At 42.0% G+C, this 17,379-nt stretch overlaps 2 protein-coding genes across 2 annotated transcripts in view; one reads left to right on the top strand and one right to left on the bottom strand.

Moving 5' to 3' along the window:
- The window catches only part of LOC134741569 (uncharacterized), a 163,221-nt gene that overhangs the window by 78,249 nt on the left and 67,593 nt on the right, over positions 1 to 17,379 (bottom strand). The gene's annotated exons all lie outside the window — the stretch shown is intronic.
- Positions 1 to 17,379, top strand: part of LOC134741574 (MAP kinase-activating death domain protein) — a 67,122-nt gene that overhangs the window by 32,275 nt on the left and 17,468 nt on the right. Inside the window, exons 12-26 of the mRNA XM_063674408.1 lie at positions 2 to 148; positions 249 to 333; positions 760 to 918; positions 2,137 to 2,347; positions 3,543 to 3,644; positions 3,977 to 4,068; positions 5,177 to 5,338; positions 6,218 to 6,373; positions 10,314 to 10,448; positions 12,630 to 12,830; positions 13,702 to 13,891; positions 15,296 to 15,525; positions 16,291 to 16,449; positions 16,782 to 16,934; positions 17,148 to 17,247. Of these exons, the coding sequence (XP_063530478.1) occupies positions 2 to 148; positions 249 to 333; positions 760 to 918; positions 2,137 to 2,347; positions 3,543 to 3,644; positions 3,977 to 4,068; positions 5,177 to 5,338; positions 6,218 to 6,373; positions 10,314 to 10,448; positions 12,630 to 12,830; positions 13,702 to 13,891; positions 15,296 to 15,525; positions 16,291 to 16,449; positions 16,782 to 16,934; positions 17,148 to 17,247 (2,282 nt within the window). The remainder of the gene's footprint in view (position 1; positions 149 to 248; positions 334 to 759; positions 919 to 2,136; positions 2,348 to 3,542; positions 3,645 to 3,976; positions 4,069 to 5,176; positions 5,339 to 6,217; positions 6,374 to 10,313; positions 10,449 to 12,629; positions 12,831 to 13,701; positions 13,892 to 15,295; positions 15,526 to 16,290; positions 16,450 to 16,781; positions 16,935 to 17,147; positions 17,248 to 17,379) is intronic.

Here is a 17,379-nt window from a genome sequence, read left to right as displayed (position 1 = left end):
GAGTGCATCCTCCAACGTTCCGGTCGTCGACGGACGGCGCGCAGTCCCTGCCGCACAGCACGCCCGAGAGCCGGCGCGTGTCCATCGCCAGCGCCGGCGCCGCCAGCGTCGGCCACACGCCGCAGCGGGGCTCCCTCGCCTCCTCCATGCCCTTCAACCCCCTCATCTACGGGAACGACGTGGACTCGGTGGACGTGGCCACAAGGGTCGCCATGGTAACTAACTACTAGTGCAGCCACACTCCGCAGCGCCTCCTCGCCCCCCCAACCCTTCAACCCCCTCATCTACGGGAACGACGTGGACTCGGTGGACGTGGCCACAAGGGTCGCCATGGTAACTAACTACTAGTGCAGCCACACTCCGCAGCGCCTCCTCGCCCCCCCAACCCTTCAACCCCCTCATCTACGGCAACGTTGTCGACATCGTGTAAGGCAAAGACAATCCACTCGTTAACAGGTAGGATAATGTTCCTGGCGTGGATCTGTCTGATGACACCGCGGCAGCACCTGTCCACTCGCGACTCTTCAACTAATTGACGCTAATGTTTTATCAAACATGCGGAGAAAATTAGGGGGCGCTTTAGTGAGACGCGCTTCGTTGTGCCTCGGTGAAAAAAGGGGTTGCCAGCATCGCATCCTTATCTACTTAGACAAGACAAGACACCTAATTACCTACTTTTCCTATAGAAAATAAGAATTTGATTCTCTTACATTAGTGTGTACGTACATACATCCTAATTACATGATTTTTTTTCATCAGGTTCGCTTCTTCAACTCCCATAACATCCTGGCTAACTTTATGGAGCACACGCGGACGCTGCGGCTGTACCCGCGGCCCGTGGTCGCCTTCCAGATCAACAGCTTCCTGCGGTCTCGGCCGCGGACCACCTCGTTCCTCAACAAATTCGCACGCACTCAGGTAGGTCATCATCAAAATTATAATGTAAGAGCCTGGCTCTTGTCGCTGGAGTGGACGCTAGTTTTCGCGGTCCTAAGCCAAAATCAAATGGTAGGTACCTGTTAAACGCAAAATTTACTTTTTCTTCAGATGTTGTGTATTTTAAGATTTTTGTATTTCATAATAATAAATATAAATTATTTTAAGCTTAATTTGTATGAATTTATATTATGAACGTCAACTATTTATTGTATAAATACAAATGTCAATGCAGATAAAATAAAACTCATCATCAAATATCAATAGCAAAATAATATGAGCTTAGGTTAATTGACCATTAGGTATTTAAAAAAATAGGTGTATCGAACATAGTTCATTCAACATTAGGTAAATCAATTTTCGGTATTCTGATATACGTAACCTTCGTCGTCAGATGTATAGCTTGCTTTTGGTTTTCCTCAACCTCATTTAACTTCGATCTTGCTTGAACAAGTTTGAGAACAAATCAAATTATTTTATTAAATATTTTGATTTGTGTTTTTTAAAGTAGTCACACTACTATATATAAAATAATTTGATTTGTTCTCAAACTTGTTCATAGATGGCAGCACCAGTCTCTCTCGCTACAACGTAAATCCGTAAGGAGTTCGTTTAGGAGGTGCAAGCGCGCACTGCTTGCCCTTAGAGCTGGTCAAAGACGCCTAGTCTTACTAAGATGGCATATAGTCGAGAAATTCGGACGGGCACCGCCGTGGCGGGGTGGCCTAGGGGTTCATGGCGTTAGCCGCGATAGCTAAAGACGCCGGTTCGAATCCGGCCTTCACCACTGGAGGGCTTCGTCACTTTTTCTTTAATATATGACATCTATTACAGTTTTTTTCGATCTTGCTTTTTAATATAATTTTTAAGAAAGTGTCGTGTCTTATCATAAAATGTTTTACATATAACCTTCTTGTTTCATATGATGACGTTCTTAATGACGTAAATTAAAGAAATCTTTCTTTAAAATTTATTTTCCATTACTCCCGCTAAACCTGCGTGAAATACGACCCTTTATGAGCAAGCGTGATGAAATATAGTTTGTCAAAGGACTGTCTCATTTCAAACATAGACAGAGAGAATCATACTATCTTTGTTTACACTAGTACTAGCACCCAAAAGAAAGGGATGAGTATAGTTCTTTGTTTGTTCTTATTTACTGACAAGATTTGCTTGACCAACTATTATATATATTGTCAGGCGGTCGAGTTTCTAGCGGAGTGGTCCCTCACGCCCTGCAACGTGGCGTTCCTGCGCGTGCAGACGGGCCTGTTCGACCCGCGGCAGGTCGGCGACAAGCCCAAGTGGTTCGCCGAGCAGCTGCAGCCCATCCGGTTCGCCGTGTGGGACGACGGCAGCTCGCTCAACGGCGCGCTGCGGCAGCTGCAGCGCCATGAGAACCAGCCCACAGGTCACCCACCCACACGTATCTTATATCACATTTACATTCAACCCCTCCCCCTCCCCCACCCCCGAGCGCTGCCGGCAATAATTAGCTCCATGCATGAATTTATTTTTATTTTTGGATTCATAATTTATATCGTTGGAACAACGGAAATGATAAAAATACTTTTGTAAACCTTAACATTATTTTATTAAAAAATATTTAAAATGTTGAAAATTTTTGAGCGGTTGAAACGCTCATAAATTTTGGCGCGAATTCGACAGAGCGTGATGACGTCACACGTTGGGCGGCCCAACTGAAGTTTGCTACTAATGACACTAATCTGTCGAACGCGTGACGTCACGTGGCGTTTCGAGCGTTTCGCTCACTAGCTTTTCGCGGGCAAATTTTTGTACTTTTTATTTATAATTTTAAGTAATTAAATGGTAATTTAAAAACGGAAATGCATTAGTAACATGATATAACGGTAACAAACATCCGAATAAAACATATTTCGATTCAAATATAAACTTCATGCATGAGGCTAATTCCCTAAATACTGCTGCAGCAGGATCGAGCTTGAGTGTGTGTTTACATACTGCAGTATCACTCACTTCTCTGTTGGGTTTCGGTTCGGCAATGGCTCGACGAGTACTGAGCTACGGAGCAGAATGTGAACACGCACTGCCGCTCGCGCTGCCGGTCCTTTGACTTCCGCACAAAAAACCGCCATTTTGGGGACCGCCGGCCAGCGCGAGTGGCAATGGCAGTGGCATGAGAAGTATCGTGTTTACACACTCGTCCTGCCCACTTCCCCGCTCACTTCGGCTGAATGTGAATGCGGCATTACAGTTCCCGGCAATAAATATTGCACATCGCTCTTTGAAATGAGACTTGGTTAATTTCGGTTTCTTAAAAAACTGATTATCTATTGATATTTCATACATCGCTCCGAGAAACCAATGGTTTGAGTCAACGTTTGAATCCCCGACCTCTGTTTTGGAAGCAGCATTCTATTAACGCTAGATAACGTTAGAGGATTGTAAAAGCCATATGCGGCTCTTTGGACCTACAATGCGGCTTTTCACGACACCCAAACTTAGAGGACCTTACTTTTTACTGTGGATGGCTCATCTCTATAAAAGTTTTTCGATCCCTGCGCCAGCTACCAGCGCTTAAAACTCGTGATGTCACGAAATTATCATTATTACCGTTTTTACAGATGAAAGTGGATCAGACTCTGAAGCCGCCGAAAGCACTAGCTCTTCATACTCGTCGCTCAGTGATTTTGTCTCCGAAATAATCTCGTCTGATCTATCACCAGGTATAAACGAACCATTAACCTATTACAATATTTACCTTTTAAAAGTTTAGCTAAATAAAAATCGCATCGAAAACCTACTAGACCCGGGGCATATATCTCGCCCCGCAGCGTTGTGCGATGTTGAACTGACTGAATGTTGAACTCGAGAAATTAAATTGGCAACGAGACACAGGAGGCATGTTACCTTTCACTGTCATTTTGCCTTTTTTTCTGAAAGATAAAGATAAAAAGATAAAATCAGAATCATTACCACTATTGAGCTCCGAGGAGGCTTGAAGCCACGGCCTTCCGTGACGTTATTCGTCAATTAAAGTTATTTTGTTATTTGAAAGGGAACCCTCATCAACAACACGTGATCGGGGAAACATACAGCGCAGTGGTTCAAGTGCCGATGACTCTATCGTCCTCATTAGATCCAGGAACGGTAAGTTTACGTAGGTAACTTGTTTATTTTTATATAGTGGGCGTATCATGTTATAGAGAACATATTAGATCCTTCAATCGTGGATGATAAGGGTATTCAATGAAAGATGATATCCAACTCACAGTCAACCACCCACGTCACCTTCTCTCGTTCCTTTTCGTCTAGAGATTGTTCTTAAAAGGTAAAGGTAGGTTTCGATTTTGCACAGAGACTTGCATTTAAAAAAAAACTGCCAAGCCCGGGTCACGACCCCATGACATGTGTTCCATCCGTACCATCGTGCGCATCGTTATCATTTTAAATTTTAGGCATTTGTCTAACTAGAGGTAGCAGCTAAAAAATCAAATACAAGACAAGGTGTTATTATAGGCCTCTGGACTATATGTAGAAGCTATAAAGCTACTATCATTTACAGCATTATTCGATCTAGACACCTATGATTATGATTACGACTTTACTTTGCCGTTCACTCATAGAATCCCTATTTTTAGTTCCCTAATTTTAGGCATTTGCAAAACTAGAGGTAGAATTGATTTCGTGTTTTTAAAACTTTGTTTATTGTAAAAAAAAACACAAAAAAATTCGACCACTGAAAAACGCACTCTAATAAGTATGAAGACATCTGGAATTCTCATAAAGAAAATGTTCCATTTTTAACATATTTTTAATAAAAAATACAACTGAACATAATTTACAAAATTATATATATATACGTACAGAGGATAGCCGTGGTCGTGTAGTATGCCACACTATGCAATAGACATCACGTACGCTTTAAGTTACATAAGTGGCATACGACCAGGATCATCTTTAAAGCTATGTACCTATAGTTTTGACTTATGTAATACTTCTAAGAAAGGGGTTAAACATACTTACTGACTTACTTAATGGCGCAGCCACCCAAAGTGAGTCTTGGCCTCCGACACGAGCACGAGTATACGTCAGTTGTCTCGATCCTGTGCCATCTCCCGCCAGTTATCGGCATGGAGATCGCGCACGTCCGCTTCAACAGCATCGCCCCAGCGAACCCTGGGACGTCCGACCGGCCTCCAAAACATGAATTACTTAATTAATTGAGGCTTGTAAAAATACATAAGTGTTTTGGCAGGTGTACAGTCCGCCATCGTCGCTGATGTACGGCGAGGAGCCGCGCGCGCGCGTGTCGCCGTCGCCGTCGCCGTCGGGCTCCAGCAGCGAGCACAGCGACCTGTCCGACGACGAGCCGCCCGGCGACCTGCCCGCCGAACCCTCACCGCCCGTTAAGAAGAGCGTGAGTTCCGTATCCTATTCGTTACCTATTTTTCATATTTCATATTTATTTATTGCAACCATGGTTTTATAGATATTACAAATTCTTGGTAGTTCCACATGGACCCCGTGGGGGCATAGCAATATTACATGCATACTTAGGATCTAATCTTAAATCTATGTGTATAATATAAAAGTAGGTCAATTTAGTAGTTTCTATACATATAAGCCGAATTGAATCAGATAATTGTCAGTGTATTAAATACAGAAATAAACGGGCAAATAATTATTATTAAGTGATGTCAAATTATATAAGTATTAAAGTAATAAGAATGTAAATGTTTTAGAAATAGGATTAATATTAGAGTGCAATATGTCAATAATTTGATTCAATTTAAACCTACGTATTATACAGTCCAGCTTGGAACGCGAGCCGGATTGCTTGATATCAATTATCAGGCAATTCATTAAATCTCTCAATTTCACCTCCCTTTTCACTCTTTAGGGATGACTTCTAACATAAAAACTATCCTATGTCCTTTTCTGGGACACAAACTATCTCTATGCCAAATTTCAACTAAATCGGTTCAGCGGTTTAAGCGTCAAGAGGTAACACACAGACAGACAGACAGACTTTCGGATTTATAGTATGGATTTAAACTGCTTAGCCAGGGGTAAGCATATTTTTGAGAAGAAAATCCAATCGCAGTATAAATCACCACTTCTTGGAATCTCAAAGAGCCGTAAATGTTGTTTCCGTTGGTTTTTCTAAGTGAAAATTTTTCGGTGGCGCAATCGTATCTTCAAAGATGCGCATACGGCTGGCGAGCCGCAGTTTGCCGACCCCTGGTGGTTTAAGGCATGAACGAATAGCGTCTGAGCTATCCCTTTGTGTGTCCAGGATACGGACAGCGGCAGTTTCGGGCGAGAGTCTGACTCGAACTCGACGACGACACCGAAGACCGTGGTGGCGCGCGGGCGCGCCGCGGATAGCGCTAGCGGCTCCACGAGTGACAGCGACAGGGCGCTCACGCCCTCACACCCTCCACATGTTAAGGTGGGTTTATTATAGTAGTTTATCTACGCACATATCGTTAGTGCTCTAAAATGCGTTCAGAAACCGTAGGAAATGACCAGCATTATTACAACCAATTTTACTTTCTTATCTGTGTTAGTAGGTAAAATCTATACTTTTATGTTATTACATTATAGATTTTTGTAAGGTTATGAGTTTAAATTTGGAACAGCTGTCGGAACTCAAGTGGGTCTCTATTCTAGTATCCATAGATATTAAAACAGTTATCGAGTCAGTATGTTTTTAGTGTTCCGTGCAAAACTTTGTTTTGACAAACGGAACACTTATGGGATCACTTCGGTCTTACAAATCAGTTAAATACGTTTTTCTCTGAGACCGTTTGACATAGATACCTAAAATTTGAAACAGTTATAGCAATTACTACCACTAATATTGTAAATAAGTCAAAACCGCTTATTTTTTATTTTAATATAAACCGCACGACATTTGATCTCGAGTGACATGAGAATAGGGACTTCATTCGTTTGTTTATAATTAAAAAAAAAAACATTCTTCTTGACGGAGGATCGAGTGGGGTTGGCCAGTCGAAATAAATAGCAGATGGCGCCAGCATAGCTCGCCCTGTCAATCCCTAGAATTATGTCATTTTTTTTAATGCCCTGGATGCCAGCCTTTTAAGCCAAATCTCATAGAAAAAGGGGCAAGCTATGATGGCTCCATCTCTGTAAACCTTTGATAGTTGCCAACCCCATTGCCGCCATTACTGTTGTCATTTGTTTGTTGGTTTTTTGCTGTTACGAAAGTAGAATGAGGGCTAACGCGTGATGCGTGATAATGAATTCGCCGCTAGGGGCGCTAGTGTAGATGGTGGTCTTTTCCATAGTTCGAAATGTCACTTGTCACTTCAATGACTGACAGCTGTTCTTTAGTCTTTTGGACCACCATCAACAGAGGCGCCAACTGGTGAGCAAAAAAACGATAGCCCTCATTGTGAAAAGTTGTGTGTAATTTACATTTTAGTTGAAAATATAAGTAAGTAGTTTGTTTCTGTATTTGTTTTGTTTAATTATTTTAATATCTAGTGCAGTAAAACAAATACTTCTGCACAACACGTATAATTTGATAAGCACTTCCGAAAGTCACTAAAAAAATCTACACATGGAATTTAAAAATTAATATAACCAAAACAAATTGTTTTTCTGACGGTCCGCTTTCCGCACTGGCGTGAACTGGTGTACGTGCGAAAGATTACGGCGTATAAATTTAACTGTAGAAGGAAAGAAATGGATTAATGAGATGGAGATTATGGACGATAATGGCTGTTTCAACGGGTGATAGGTACCTAAATTTATTGCCGAATATTAGTTTCGCCTGACAATTAGGGGCAATTAGAATTTTAAAAAATAATGCCTTAAATAAATGCGGAATACGGATAACAGCGGCTTTACAGAATTAAAAGAAATATTGCACTAAAATAACAATGAACCGGGAAAAAAAATAACAATTAAACGGGAACCGATTCCAATACGTTAAAAAATATTCAAGCTCCGTAGACGATGACAATTTGTTCGGCCAACCGAAGCTGTACCGTGACCTATCGAACCGCGCTGTATGCGGGCTCGTGTCCTCCGTGGGTCTGCTAGTTCCTTTCCAAAGCAAACGTTCGGCCAACCAACGCTATCGAACCACGCAGTATGCGGGCTCGTCTCCTCCGTGGGTCTGATACCTGACCGCTGACTGATGGAGTCGACAACCATCCACTGCCGACTGCACGTCGGCGGCTGCGCCCTGTCGTTGATACGGCCACCACGCACCACCGGAGCACTGCTCCACGGTGGCCTTAAAAAGGTCCTGTTGCAGGCAACTGCGGCCAACAAGGCCGCGGAACGACGGGAAGTAAAGCGCACTCGAAGTTGTTATTAGCAACCTCAGAAGAAAACGTTCCTCTTCAAGGGTTTTTTTTGTCAAAGTTAACCTTTTGGTTAACTTTGACAAAAAAACCAGGAAAAAAATCTAATATCTCATAAACAGATCTTTACACGTCAATCCCAAAATCCATCTGAAGTACCCCGAAGAAAACAAATTTCTCTTTCCGAATCAGAATTGAAATTCAAAATTCAACGCAATTGTAACCTAGACTTATATTGACCGGGATATAGACCGTGATTACCTTTTGTATTATTATTATGTTCGTCCTTTACATAATCTCGGGACCATGGGGTCCCGGACATTGGGAAGGCGTCCGTGGGGCCGAAGCCAACACGCAGAGGCCCCTTGTAAAAAGACAATTTACTCTAAAAGGTGATGTGACACCAACCGACGATTATCCCTGTAGGCACTATAGTAGTGCACCCAAGGACAAGCCCCGGTTAGTGCAGGACTATTGCAATGATAAGAAACAAAATAAACTAGGCTATTGTGTTGAGATGTTAGTGTACTGGTTACCGGGTCTATGGAAATACTATAGCACCTGCCCCAATCTATGTTTAAAAACACGACAAAAATGGACAGGTGGTGACTCGCCAACTCACAATATGGGTCCCCGAAAACGGCCGCTCGCACGGAGCGACAAGGGGACAACATCGCGTGAGTGGCTCAGGGTGTGGAGAGGTGTGCACCGCTTTCTACCCAGTGGCTGTAAACACTCACAGCCACTGTGCCAACTCGCGTCTTATGCATAGTTCACTTCCACCCTGCGAGCATATAGCTCTGACACCCCACTCTGGACGGCCGGTAAAGGCAAGCCAGAGGTGAGAGTCCTGCGGCCCCTGCTCAGTGTTCACTCCAGCCGGCCAATGAAGGCAAGCCGGAGGGAGGGGCCTGACCGACTCTCGGGGGTATGGGACCCAAGGGACGTCACTTCCCATTCAGCTCGCCACAAGCTGCCCTGGGGGCTTATTATTATTATTTTGTATTTTGTTTGCGTCGAAATATCGGGAGCTCACAAATAATACAAAAGGTAATCACGGTCTATATCCCGGTCAATATAAGTCTAGTGAAACTAACCGTGAATCATTCAAAACTGCAATTGTAACCTGCCAATCTCGAAAATATCTTTGTCCAAAAAAGGTTCCATGTGTTTCTTTAAACCGCCATCTAACCGTAATTGCGTGAATCAATTCACACTATACGACACGACTAAACAAACAAGCAAACTAGACATGACTGACAAGCAAGTAGTTTCCAAAACAAAACGACAGATGTAGCGTCCCGCTACACTAGATATTTTATAGGTAGCACTAGTAGCAATGCAGGTCATTTCCCTACGGCTTCTGAAGCCATCTTAGAGTACTTATGATATGTGTGTAGATGTAGATAAAATAGTGTATGCAACTGTACATAAGTAGGCTTTAAAACACTTACATTCAGTACATTGTCGCTTGCCATAATTACGTTCTGACAGGTTTTATGTATAAAGTTCCAAGCAATTTTCGTCCTTATGGTTAGCGACAATGTGGTACCTTTTGATTGAAAACGTCACATATAGCAAAGATAGATATAACTCCGTAATAGATGGATACAGTCTAAGGAAAAAACGTGCCTCGAAAATCAAGAAAATTTGATTCTCGTTCAGAGGGCGCTGCTAGCTTTGGCCAACTGTCGTATAGATGGCGTTGACGGTTTCGTTTGTTATTTAACAATTTTAACGCATATCAGTGAAAGAACATGGGTCAAAATCATAAAAATAATTAATGCAAATAAAAAAAATCATTTATCCATATCTAAATACATTTTATCGTATTTTTTAAAATATTTATTTTTAGTTTTAAAGTGTGTCGACAGATGGCAGTGAATTTACTGGGGTTACAAAATTTACTATGACAGTACCGCTCTAGTATAAGTTACTCTATGCATATAGTGATTACGTAGGAGCCGTACAGCGCTAATTCAGCTGTAAAATTGGTCATCCTCTAAAATTATTAGAAAATGATGGTTTTGTAAATGTTGTTTGATATTTCAGCGCGCAAATAGTGGCGTATCCCGACAAGCGTCTCAGAGCTCCTTGCTGGAGCAGTTCGCGGCGCAGGCCAAGGAGCTGGTGCGAGAAACCACGCGCCAGAGCAGCCAGGAGGGACTGCTCGCACACATGGACAAGGTAATACAAGTAGCTTTATGTAAAAACAATACTTATAACTACACTCTGATCGCCCTAATATCAAACACTAAGGAAAGTCTAAAATCGAAGTTCCAATTTGGCAGCTAAACGAGATGTGTACGGCTCCGTACTTAGTGCGGTAACTTTGCTTGTCAAAGTTTGATGCCAAAAAACATATGTGACGTTTTCAATCAAAAGGTACCACATTTTCGCTTACCATAAGGACGAAAATTGCTTATATCTTTATACGTAAAACCTGTCAGAGCGTTCTTACGGCAAGCGACAATGTGGTACCTTTTGCTTGAAAACGACACATATGGTGCAATACAGCTCCATTTGTTTCGGCTGTCAAACTAGAGGGCACGTTCTTAACTGAAACTTTACCTTTCTGCTACAATCAATATCTCTTTGGTAATATTAAGCTGGAGGCGCGACACATGACATCCACCTGTTTAATGCCAATCTAAAGCGCAAAATAAATTACAACGGTTTCTCTTTTAACACGAATGTGTTTTTATTTGTATCGAAATTCGAAGAAAGGAAAAGCGGCAGATGGTGAAGAAAAGAAATTGTTTTCGCCTTTCGGACAGGTATCGACCACTGCGTGACCGCTTGAAAGCATCTCTGACAACTCATGATAATGACTAAGAGCTCTTTCCCACTGACGTCGAGTTTTTTGCGGGTACGGTTTTCTGCAGGATCCCGTTTTAACATTCACACGAGCATTCTGTTTGCGGGATACTGCACGGATAGTACAGAAAACTGGATCCTGCAGAAAACCGTACCCGCAAAAAACTCGACGTCAGTGGGAAAGAGCTCTAACTTAGCACTCGGGCCCGCTTTGACTCGATAACGAGACAGACGTCACTATCAAATGAAGGGTACACGGAAAGAACATGTCCAGTCACTTTAGTAACATTTTGAGTAATCGCGGTTTTAAAATTTGGAACCATGTCAAAATGTATGGTAATTCCGTGCAGGTCTTTTTTAACTAAAAAAAAGTTGTGTTACATATATTATACGGTGGTAGCAAAAGATATAACTAATAGTTCAATAAGAGCTCTACATTTTGAAATGAAAATCTCACTTTCCGAAAAAAGTGACTAGACATGTTCTTTCCGTGTACCCTTCAAATATTGTCGTCCATCAAAATTTGTCATATCTGCCGAAGCATCGCCAGCTACCACAAACTATCGCCATAACAATAAAACCACGACACTTTCGCGTGTCAAAGTGGGCGCCTGTTAGTGTAGTTTATTTTCGATTAGAACCAGATTGCTTAGCCTTAATTAATTAGAGATACAAATGTAATTAACTCACTTGATACATGATTTGATCGAACATTTTGCTTGTACCTCAATTTAGCTAATTTTCCACTTTTTCATTACATTATGCTTAGCACTAACAACGTTTTAAAACTTTGAAGATACTAGAACGTATGTAGGTATATCAATTAGAGTAAGTAAGAATTAATAAGTAGTTAAAACTTATGTGACTATACGAAACTATTTTCAATAAATATAGAGATACCTTAAAACCCTGACAGTAATTCTACTTATAAGTACTAAATAGATAAAAAGGACTTTTATTCTAATTTTGAACATGTACCCCATCATGTGAGTATGGAAATTGTTTAGGCCACACATGTATGGAAACAGAACATTATTGATTGTCCTTTAATAAATGTGAGCACGGGATAATACCTAACACTATAAAAACCGGCCAAGTACGAGTCGGACTCGCGCACGAAGGGTTCCGTACCGTTACACAAAAAATGGCAAAAAAATCACATTTGTTTGTATGGGAGCACCACTTAAATATTTATTTTATTCTGTTATTAGTATTTGTTGTTATGGCGGCAACAGAAATACATCATCTGTGAAAATTTCAACTGTCTAGCTATCACGATTCATGAGATACAGCCTGGTAACAGACAGACAGGCAGACAGGGTACGGAACCCTAAAAATCAGTGTGCGCACTTTTAAATCAGTTCGAACGTGTATTTTACCACGAGAACGATTTAAAAAGTTTTCAAATGCAAGTAATTCCATAAAGCTCCAAAGTAATGTCTTACCTACATGTTCATATCTTCCACATTATCTTTTAATATTAGGTACTTCTAGCATGCTTGAAATACACTCGCAATAGCCGGAAGTATTCCAACATCTGAATGTTTTTAGCTGACCCTACACGCCAAAAAGGCAGCAGAAGAAGCGTCAAAAAGCGTTCAGGAAGCATCTAAGTCCGCCCTAGAAGCCAGCAAAACGGCCACGGCCGTCAGCAAAAACACCTTTGAAGACCTAACTTACGTGGGCAAGTCGACGCTGGGAGACCTCACTAAGAGCGCTAAGGAAGCCGCGACTAAGAAAGGACTACTTAAGGTGAGATTCACACTATTCATAGATTTCACAATATGTAAGATGCGTTTTAGATCTATGTTCGAGATTTTTTTCTATCGAGCGAAATTAAAAAAAACCGACCAAGTGCGAGTCGGACTCGCGCACGAAGGGTTACGTACCATTACGCAAAAAACGGCAAAAGAATCACGTTTGTTGTATGGGAGCCCCCCTTAAATATTTATTTTATTCTGTTTTTAGTATTTGTTGTTATAGCGGCAACATAAAACGTCATCTGAAAATTTAACTGTCTAGCTATCACGGATCATGAGATACAGCCTGGTGGCAGACAGACGGACAGCGGAGTCTTAGTAATAGGGTCCCGTTTTTACCCTTTGGGTACGGAACCCTAAAAATCAGGATTCGAATCGATGAAGTCACTGGAAAAAGGTCTCAAAACTGCTAATAACATTTTTGGCAACCGTATTGTGATCTAAAAAAGCGCTACGATTTTTCAAAAACTGTTTTCTGAACCTACAGCACCTTAACCTTACTCCAATAGGGGTAATTACTGCAATGTTCTGCCACCAGAGTGCAGCACTAGCCCGTTTGGTAAACCATAGAGTAACTAATACATACTGTGCCTTTAACAGTTTTTTGACAAGTTTTTTAGACATATTAAAATATGACATTGATGCATCAAGGCGGTTTGCTTACAGAGGACCTACCGGGAAACGCGAATCTGGAAATTCGCTATCTGCCTCTTTATCGCTCGAATATGCAAGTGACAGAGATGTTAGATAAATAAATTTTCTTGTTTCACGATAGACCCTCATATCAGATTGTGGGAGTGGCGCCCTGGCGACCCCTACGCACTACGCAGTTTCTTGTAATATTCCCTATTTGTTTGGAACAGGGTGAAAGCGGCGATGGCGGGCCGGCGCCATGCGGGCCGGCGCCGACGCCGCGGCGGGACTCGACGGCGCTGCAGACGACCAACCTGCTGGCGGCCACGCATCGGGACTTCTTCTCCAACATTAGCTCCGACCTCAACGGCCTCGCGGCTTCCACCTCGACCATGTTCAGCGACTTGTTTGGCTCCAAAGGTAGCTTTCAAACTGTTTTAGTTTGTGACTAACGGTGGATTTAATCCACTATATGAGAGACCGAATAAAATAAAAATAAAAAACATATTCGGATTCAGTTAATTTATTGGGAAAAGCCAATATAAACAATATAATGAAAATCATTTCTGAATTTGTAATTTGACCGCGTTCGCATGAGATATTTTTCTTGAAATGTCTATGACATCAATTTGAAATAGTTTAGTTTAATTTAGTGGTTAAGATTGACAAAGCCTGTTGCGGATTACATCATTTGTAAGTATAAAAATCATCATTCAGGTAATATTTAAATTGCTGAAGCAGCTAAATTTAATGAATATTGGTTTATTTCAATATTGTAATAATTTAGTAATAACTTTAATAATGTTTTATTCGCAATCCGTCCCTGTCCCTTACCTGGTTCGTGCTTAATTTTAAATGGCACCCAAGCGAGGGCTAGTCCAACCCTAAAAAAAACCCGTGTAAGTGCGCTCTCCGATAACGCGCCTTTGTTACGCATATCGATGACACATTTTAGACTGGTTCTGTAGCGTTCGACTTGCCGGCACTCAGTAACCGCAAAGACCACACAGCTATGGAATATGTTTTCCCATTAGTTCATTTTAAACCTTATTGCAATCTCCATAGAGTGGTAATTGAATAACCGGTTAAAACTGCCCTACCATTTTTTTATGCTAGTAAGTAGCACTTGCGGTTTCACTAAACAATTGACAAAGGATAAGCCGTAAGGGGACTGTTTGAAATCTAAACACTGGTCTTTTAATTTCAAGCGGGCCCCGAACGGCTTATCCTTTGTCTATTGTTTAGTAAAACGGCTTGTGCTAACCTGTATAAAAAAATGGTTGGTTCGCTTTAACCGGTTAATGGATTACGACTACGGCATGTAATTGGAATAAGATTCAAAATGAACTAATGGAAAAATATAATGCGAGGCTGTGTGTGGTCTCTACGGTTATAATTAATTTAGATATTAAATAAACAATATTTTTTGAGTACGCACTTATAGTCCGTATCATTTCAGATTAGAAATTTTATAACCTCAAAAGTAGTAGTAACTTTTTTCCTCCAAAGTGAAATCTTGGTAACTAATGTAACCATGCACTAAATTATAGAGTCGTTTACATATTACTGTATTGCAATATTAGATATCATAGGAACCCTGGCATTTCGGAATTTAGTTCGTTATCACTAGGTAATTTTTTTGTATAAGATTAAATTGCTGTGCCCTTACAGGGTCTATATTCCATGTAAATGTAATATATTGGCAATAAAGATATTTGAAGTTGAAGTAATATTGAGGTTAGAAAAATTCTAATCATAAAAAAAAACTAAGCGTTTTAAAGTGAATATATTTTTGTAAATAACTTCCAATTCCAAAATGGTCAGGTAAGCAGCAGAAGCCGGGCGAGGCTATGCGCACGGGGACGAGGACGGGGAGGACGGGGAGGACGGGGACGTCGGGGACGACGGGAGCGGCGTTCGGGCCGTTCTCGGGCGGCGCGCGCGGGCTGGTGGCGCGCTCGCCGCTCGTGCGCCACGCCGCGCCCGCCGCGCCGCAGCCGCAGCCGCTGGACCGCTCCAGCGCCAACGCGGAGAACCAGGCCTTCCTCAACGACGTACGTGCTTACGAGTATAATCTTTTATTCGTCCCGTTGTCTGTTTGTAATTTTGCAAGCTAAAATAGTACATTTTACAACTAGTGTGAAAAGACATTTCACACGTGTTGTAAACGACGTTTTTTAATACAATTGCGAAAAAATAATAAATTAATATATCATTAGTAGAATCATACCACCAAACCAAAACCAAAAGTACCTATACAGCCCTTGATAGTTGAGCTGCCGCAGCCCGCGATACCTTCATACTCGTGCGCGCCCCGGCCGCGGCCGCCGCGGGCCCGGCGCGGGTTGCTCAACGACACCGAGGAGTAACGAGTGAGGCCCCAGTACCTGCTCAAGCTAAATTACATAAAAACTGCGTTTCGAAACTATAGTTTGGATCTAAAAAGTAAAAAGCACTAGTTCGAGAAATTGAGCTTCTCGCATGCTACGCAGCCACAAAAAGTACCACTTTTTGAGCAACTGTATTAAAAAGTAATAATAGGGATGCTGACATGAATCGCGAATATACGCTATACTTATTAGAAAAATCAACGTGTTATGAAACTTGTGAAATCACATACGGGAAAGGACGCGCAGTAGTCTTAGCGAGGTCCATAGGTCCATGTGTATTGGATTGTCCGTAAAAGGAGTGGGCAGGTTTTTCAGGTGACTATGGTTAACAAACAGACTACCATGAAACACTAAACGGCCTCACAAAAAATTAAGTTTCCTATTTAAAAATGTTAGGAATAAAAGTACATAGAATGATTTTGTACACAGTTAGTGCAACACGTCCTGGAGGGCGAAGGCGTGGGCTGGCTCAAGCTGAACCGGCTGAAGAAGTTGATGGAAGACGAGTCTTACCGCAACATGGTGCTGAGCAAGCTCAATCGGAACCTCAACCGCAAGACCACGCCTAACGACAAAGTCTACGACGTGGTAAGTTAACTTGGACTATTGAATCTATTTTATATGTCCTAATGATATTTTTTTTTGATTTCACATTTCAGACTGTTTTGAAAAAAGTTAAACTTTATGTACAAAAGGCGGATTTAATGGCATAAGGTATTCTTTATCAAAAACCTTAACTGTTATGGTGTTGAGCATACTCAACCACTACCTCAACGTGATCAGTTCTTAAATATAAAAGAAAAACAAACGTTATTAGATATCTGTCTTGTTGTAAAAGTAAATTTTCATTGGTAATCGGGCGTCAAATCAGTTTTGCTTTGCCGTCCTAGTAGATGCAATATTGTCGTATTTTTGAACAGTTTGTCAGCAAGCCGGTGTGGAAGGGCATGCTGCGGGTGCTCCAAGCCGTGGTGCACGGGCTCGAGCACACCTACTCCAACTTCGGGCTGGGCGGCATGGCGTCCGTGTTCCAGCTGGCCGAGATGGCGCACACACACTACTGGAGCAAGGAGGTAACTATTGTTGTGTCGTTCTCTCATTGTCCGATCCGATATCGGGTCTAACAGTTCAACAAGCCGGTGTGCAAATAAAAAATACGTATTTTTAGGAAGGGTGGGAACATTAATTGCATGTCAAAATACGCAAGTAAGTATAACGGGTTAGCACTGATTGACTAGCAGTTATTATTTTACGGATTAGCAAAGTGATATTTTTGTTTTACACAGGTGGCCGGGCTGGAGCCGAGCGGCATGGGCGGCTCGGCGCTCGCCGACAACTACCTCGACACGCCGTCCGAGCCGTGCTCGAGGAAGAGCTCGCAGTCAGGTCAGACAATACACAACACATTACACAGGGGGCCGGGCTAGAGGCGAGCGGCATGGGCGGCTCGGCGCTCGCCGACAACTACCTCGACACGCCGTCCGAGCCGTGCTCGAGGAAGAGCTCGCAGTCAGGTCA

This window comes from Cydia strobilella, chromosome 5, assembly GCF_947568885.1.
Source record: "Cydia strobilella chromosome 5, ilCydStro3.1, whole genome shotgun sequence".
Taxonomy (NCBI): domain Eukaryota; kingdom Metazoa; phylum Arthropoda; class Insecta; order Lepidoptera; family Tortricidae; genus Cydia; species Cydia strobilella.
The sequence above is the reverse complement of the archived record's forward strand: the minus strand, read 5'-3'. Positions and strand labels throughout refer to the sequence as shown.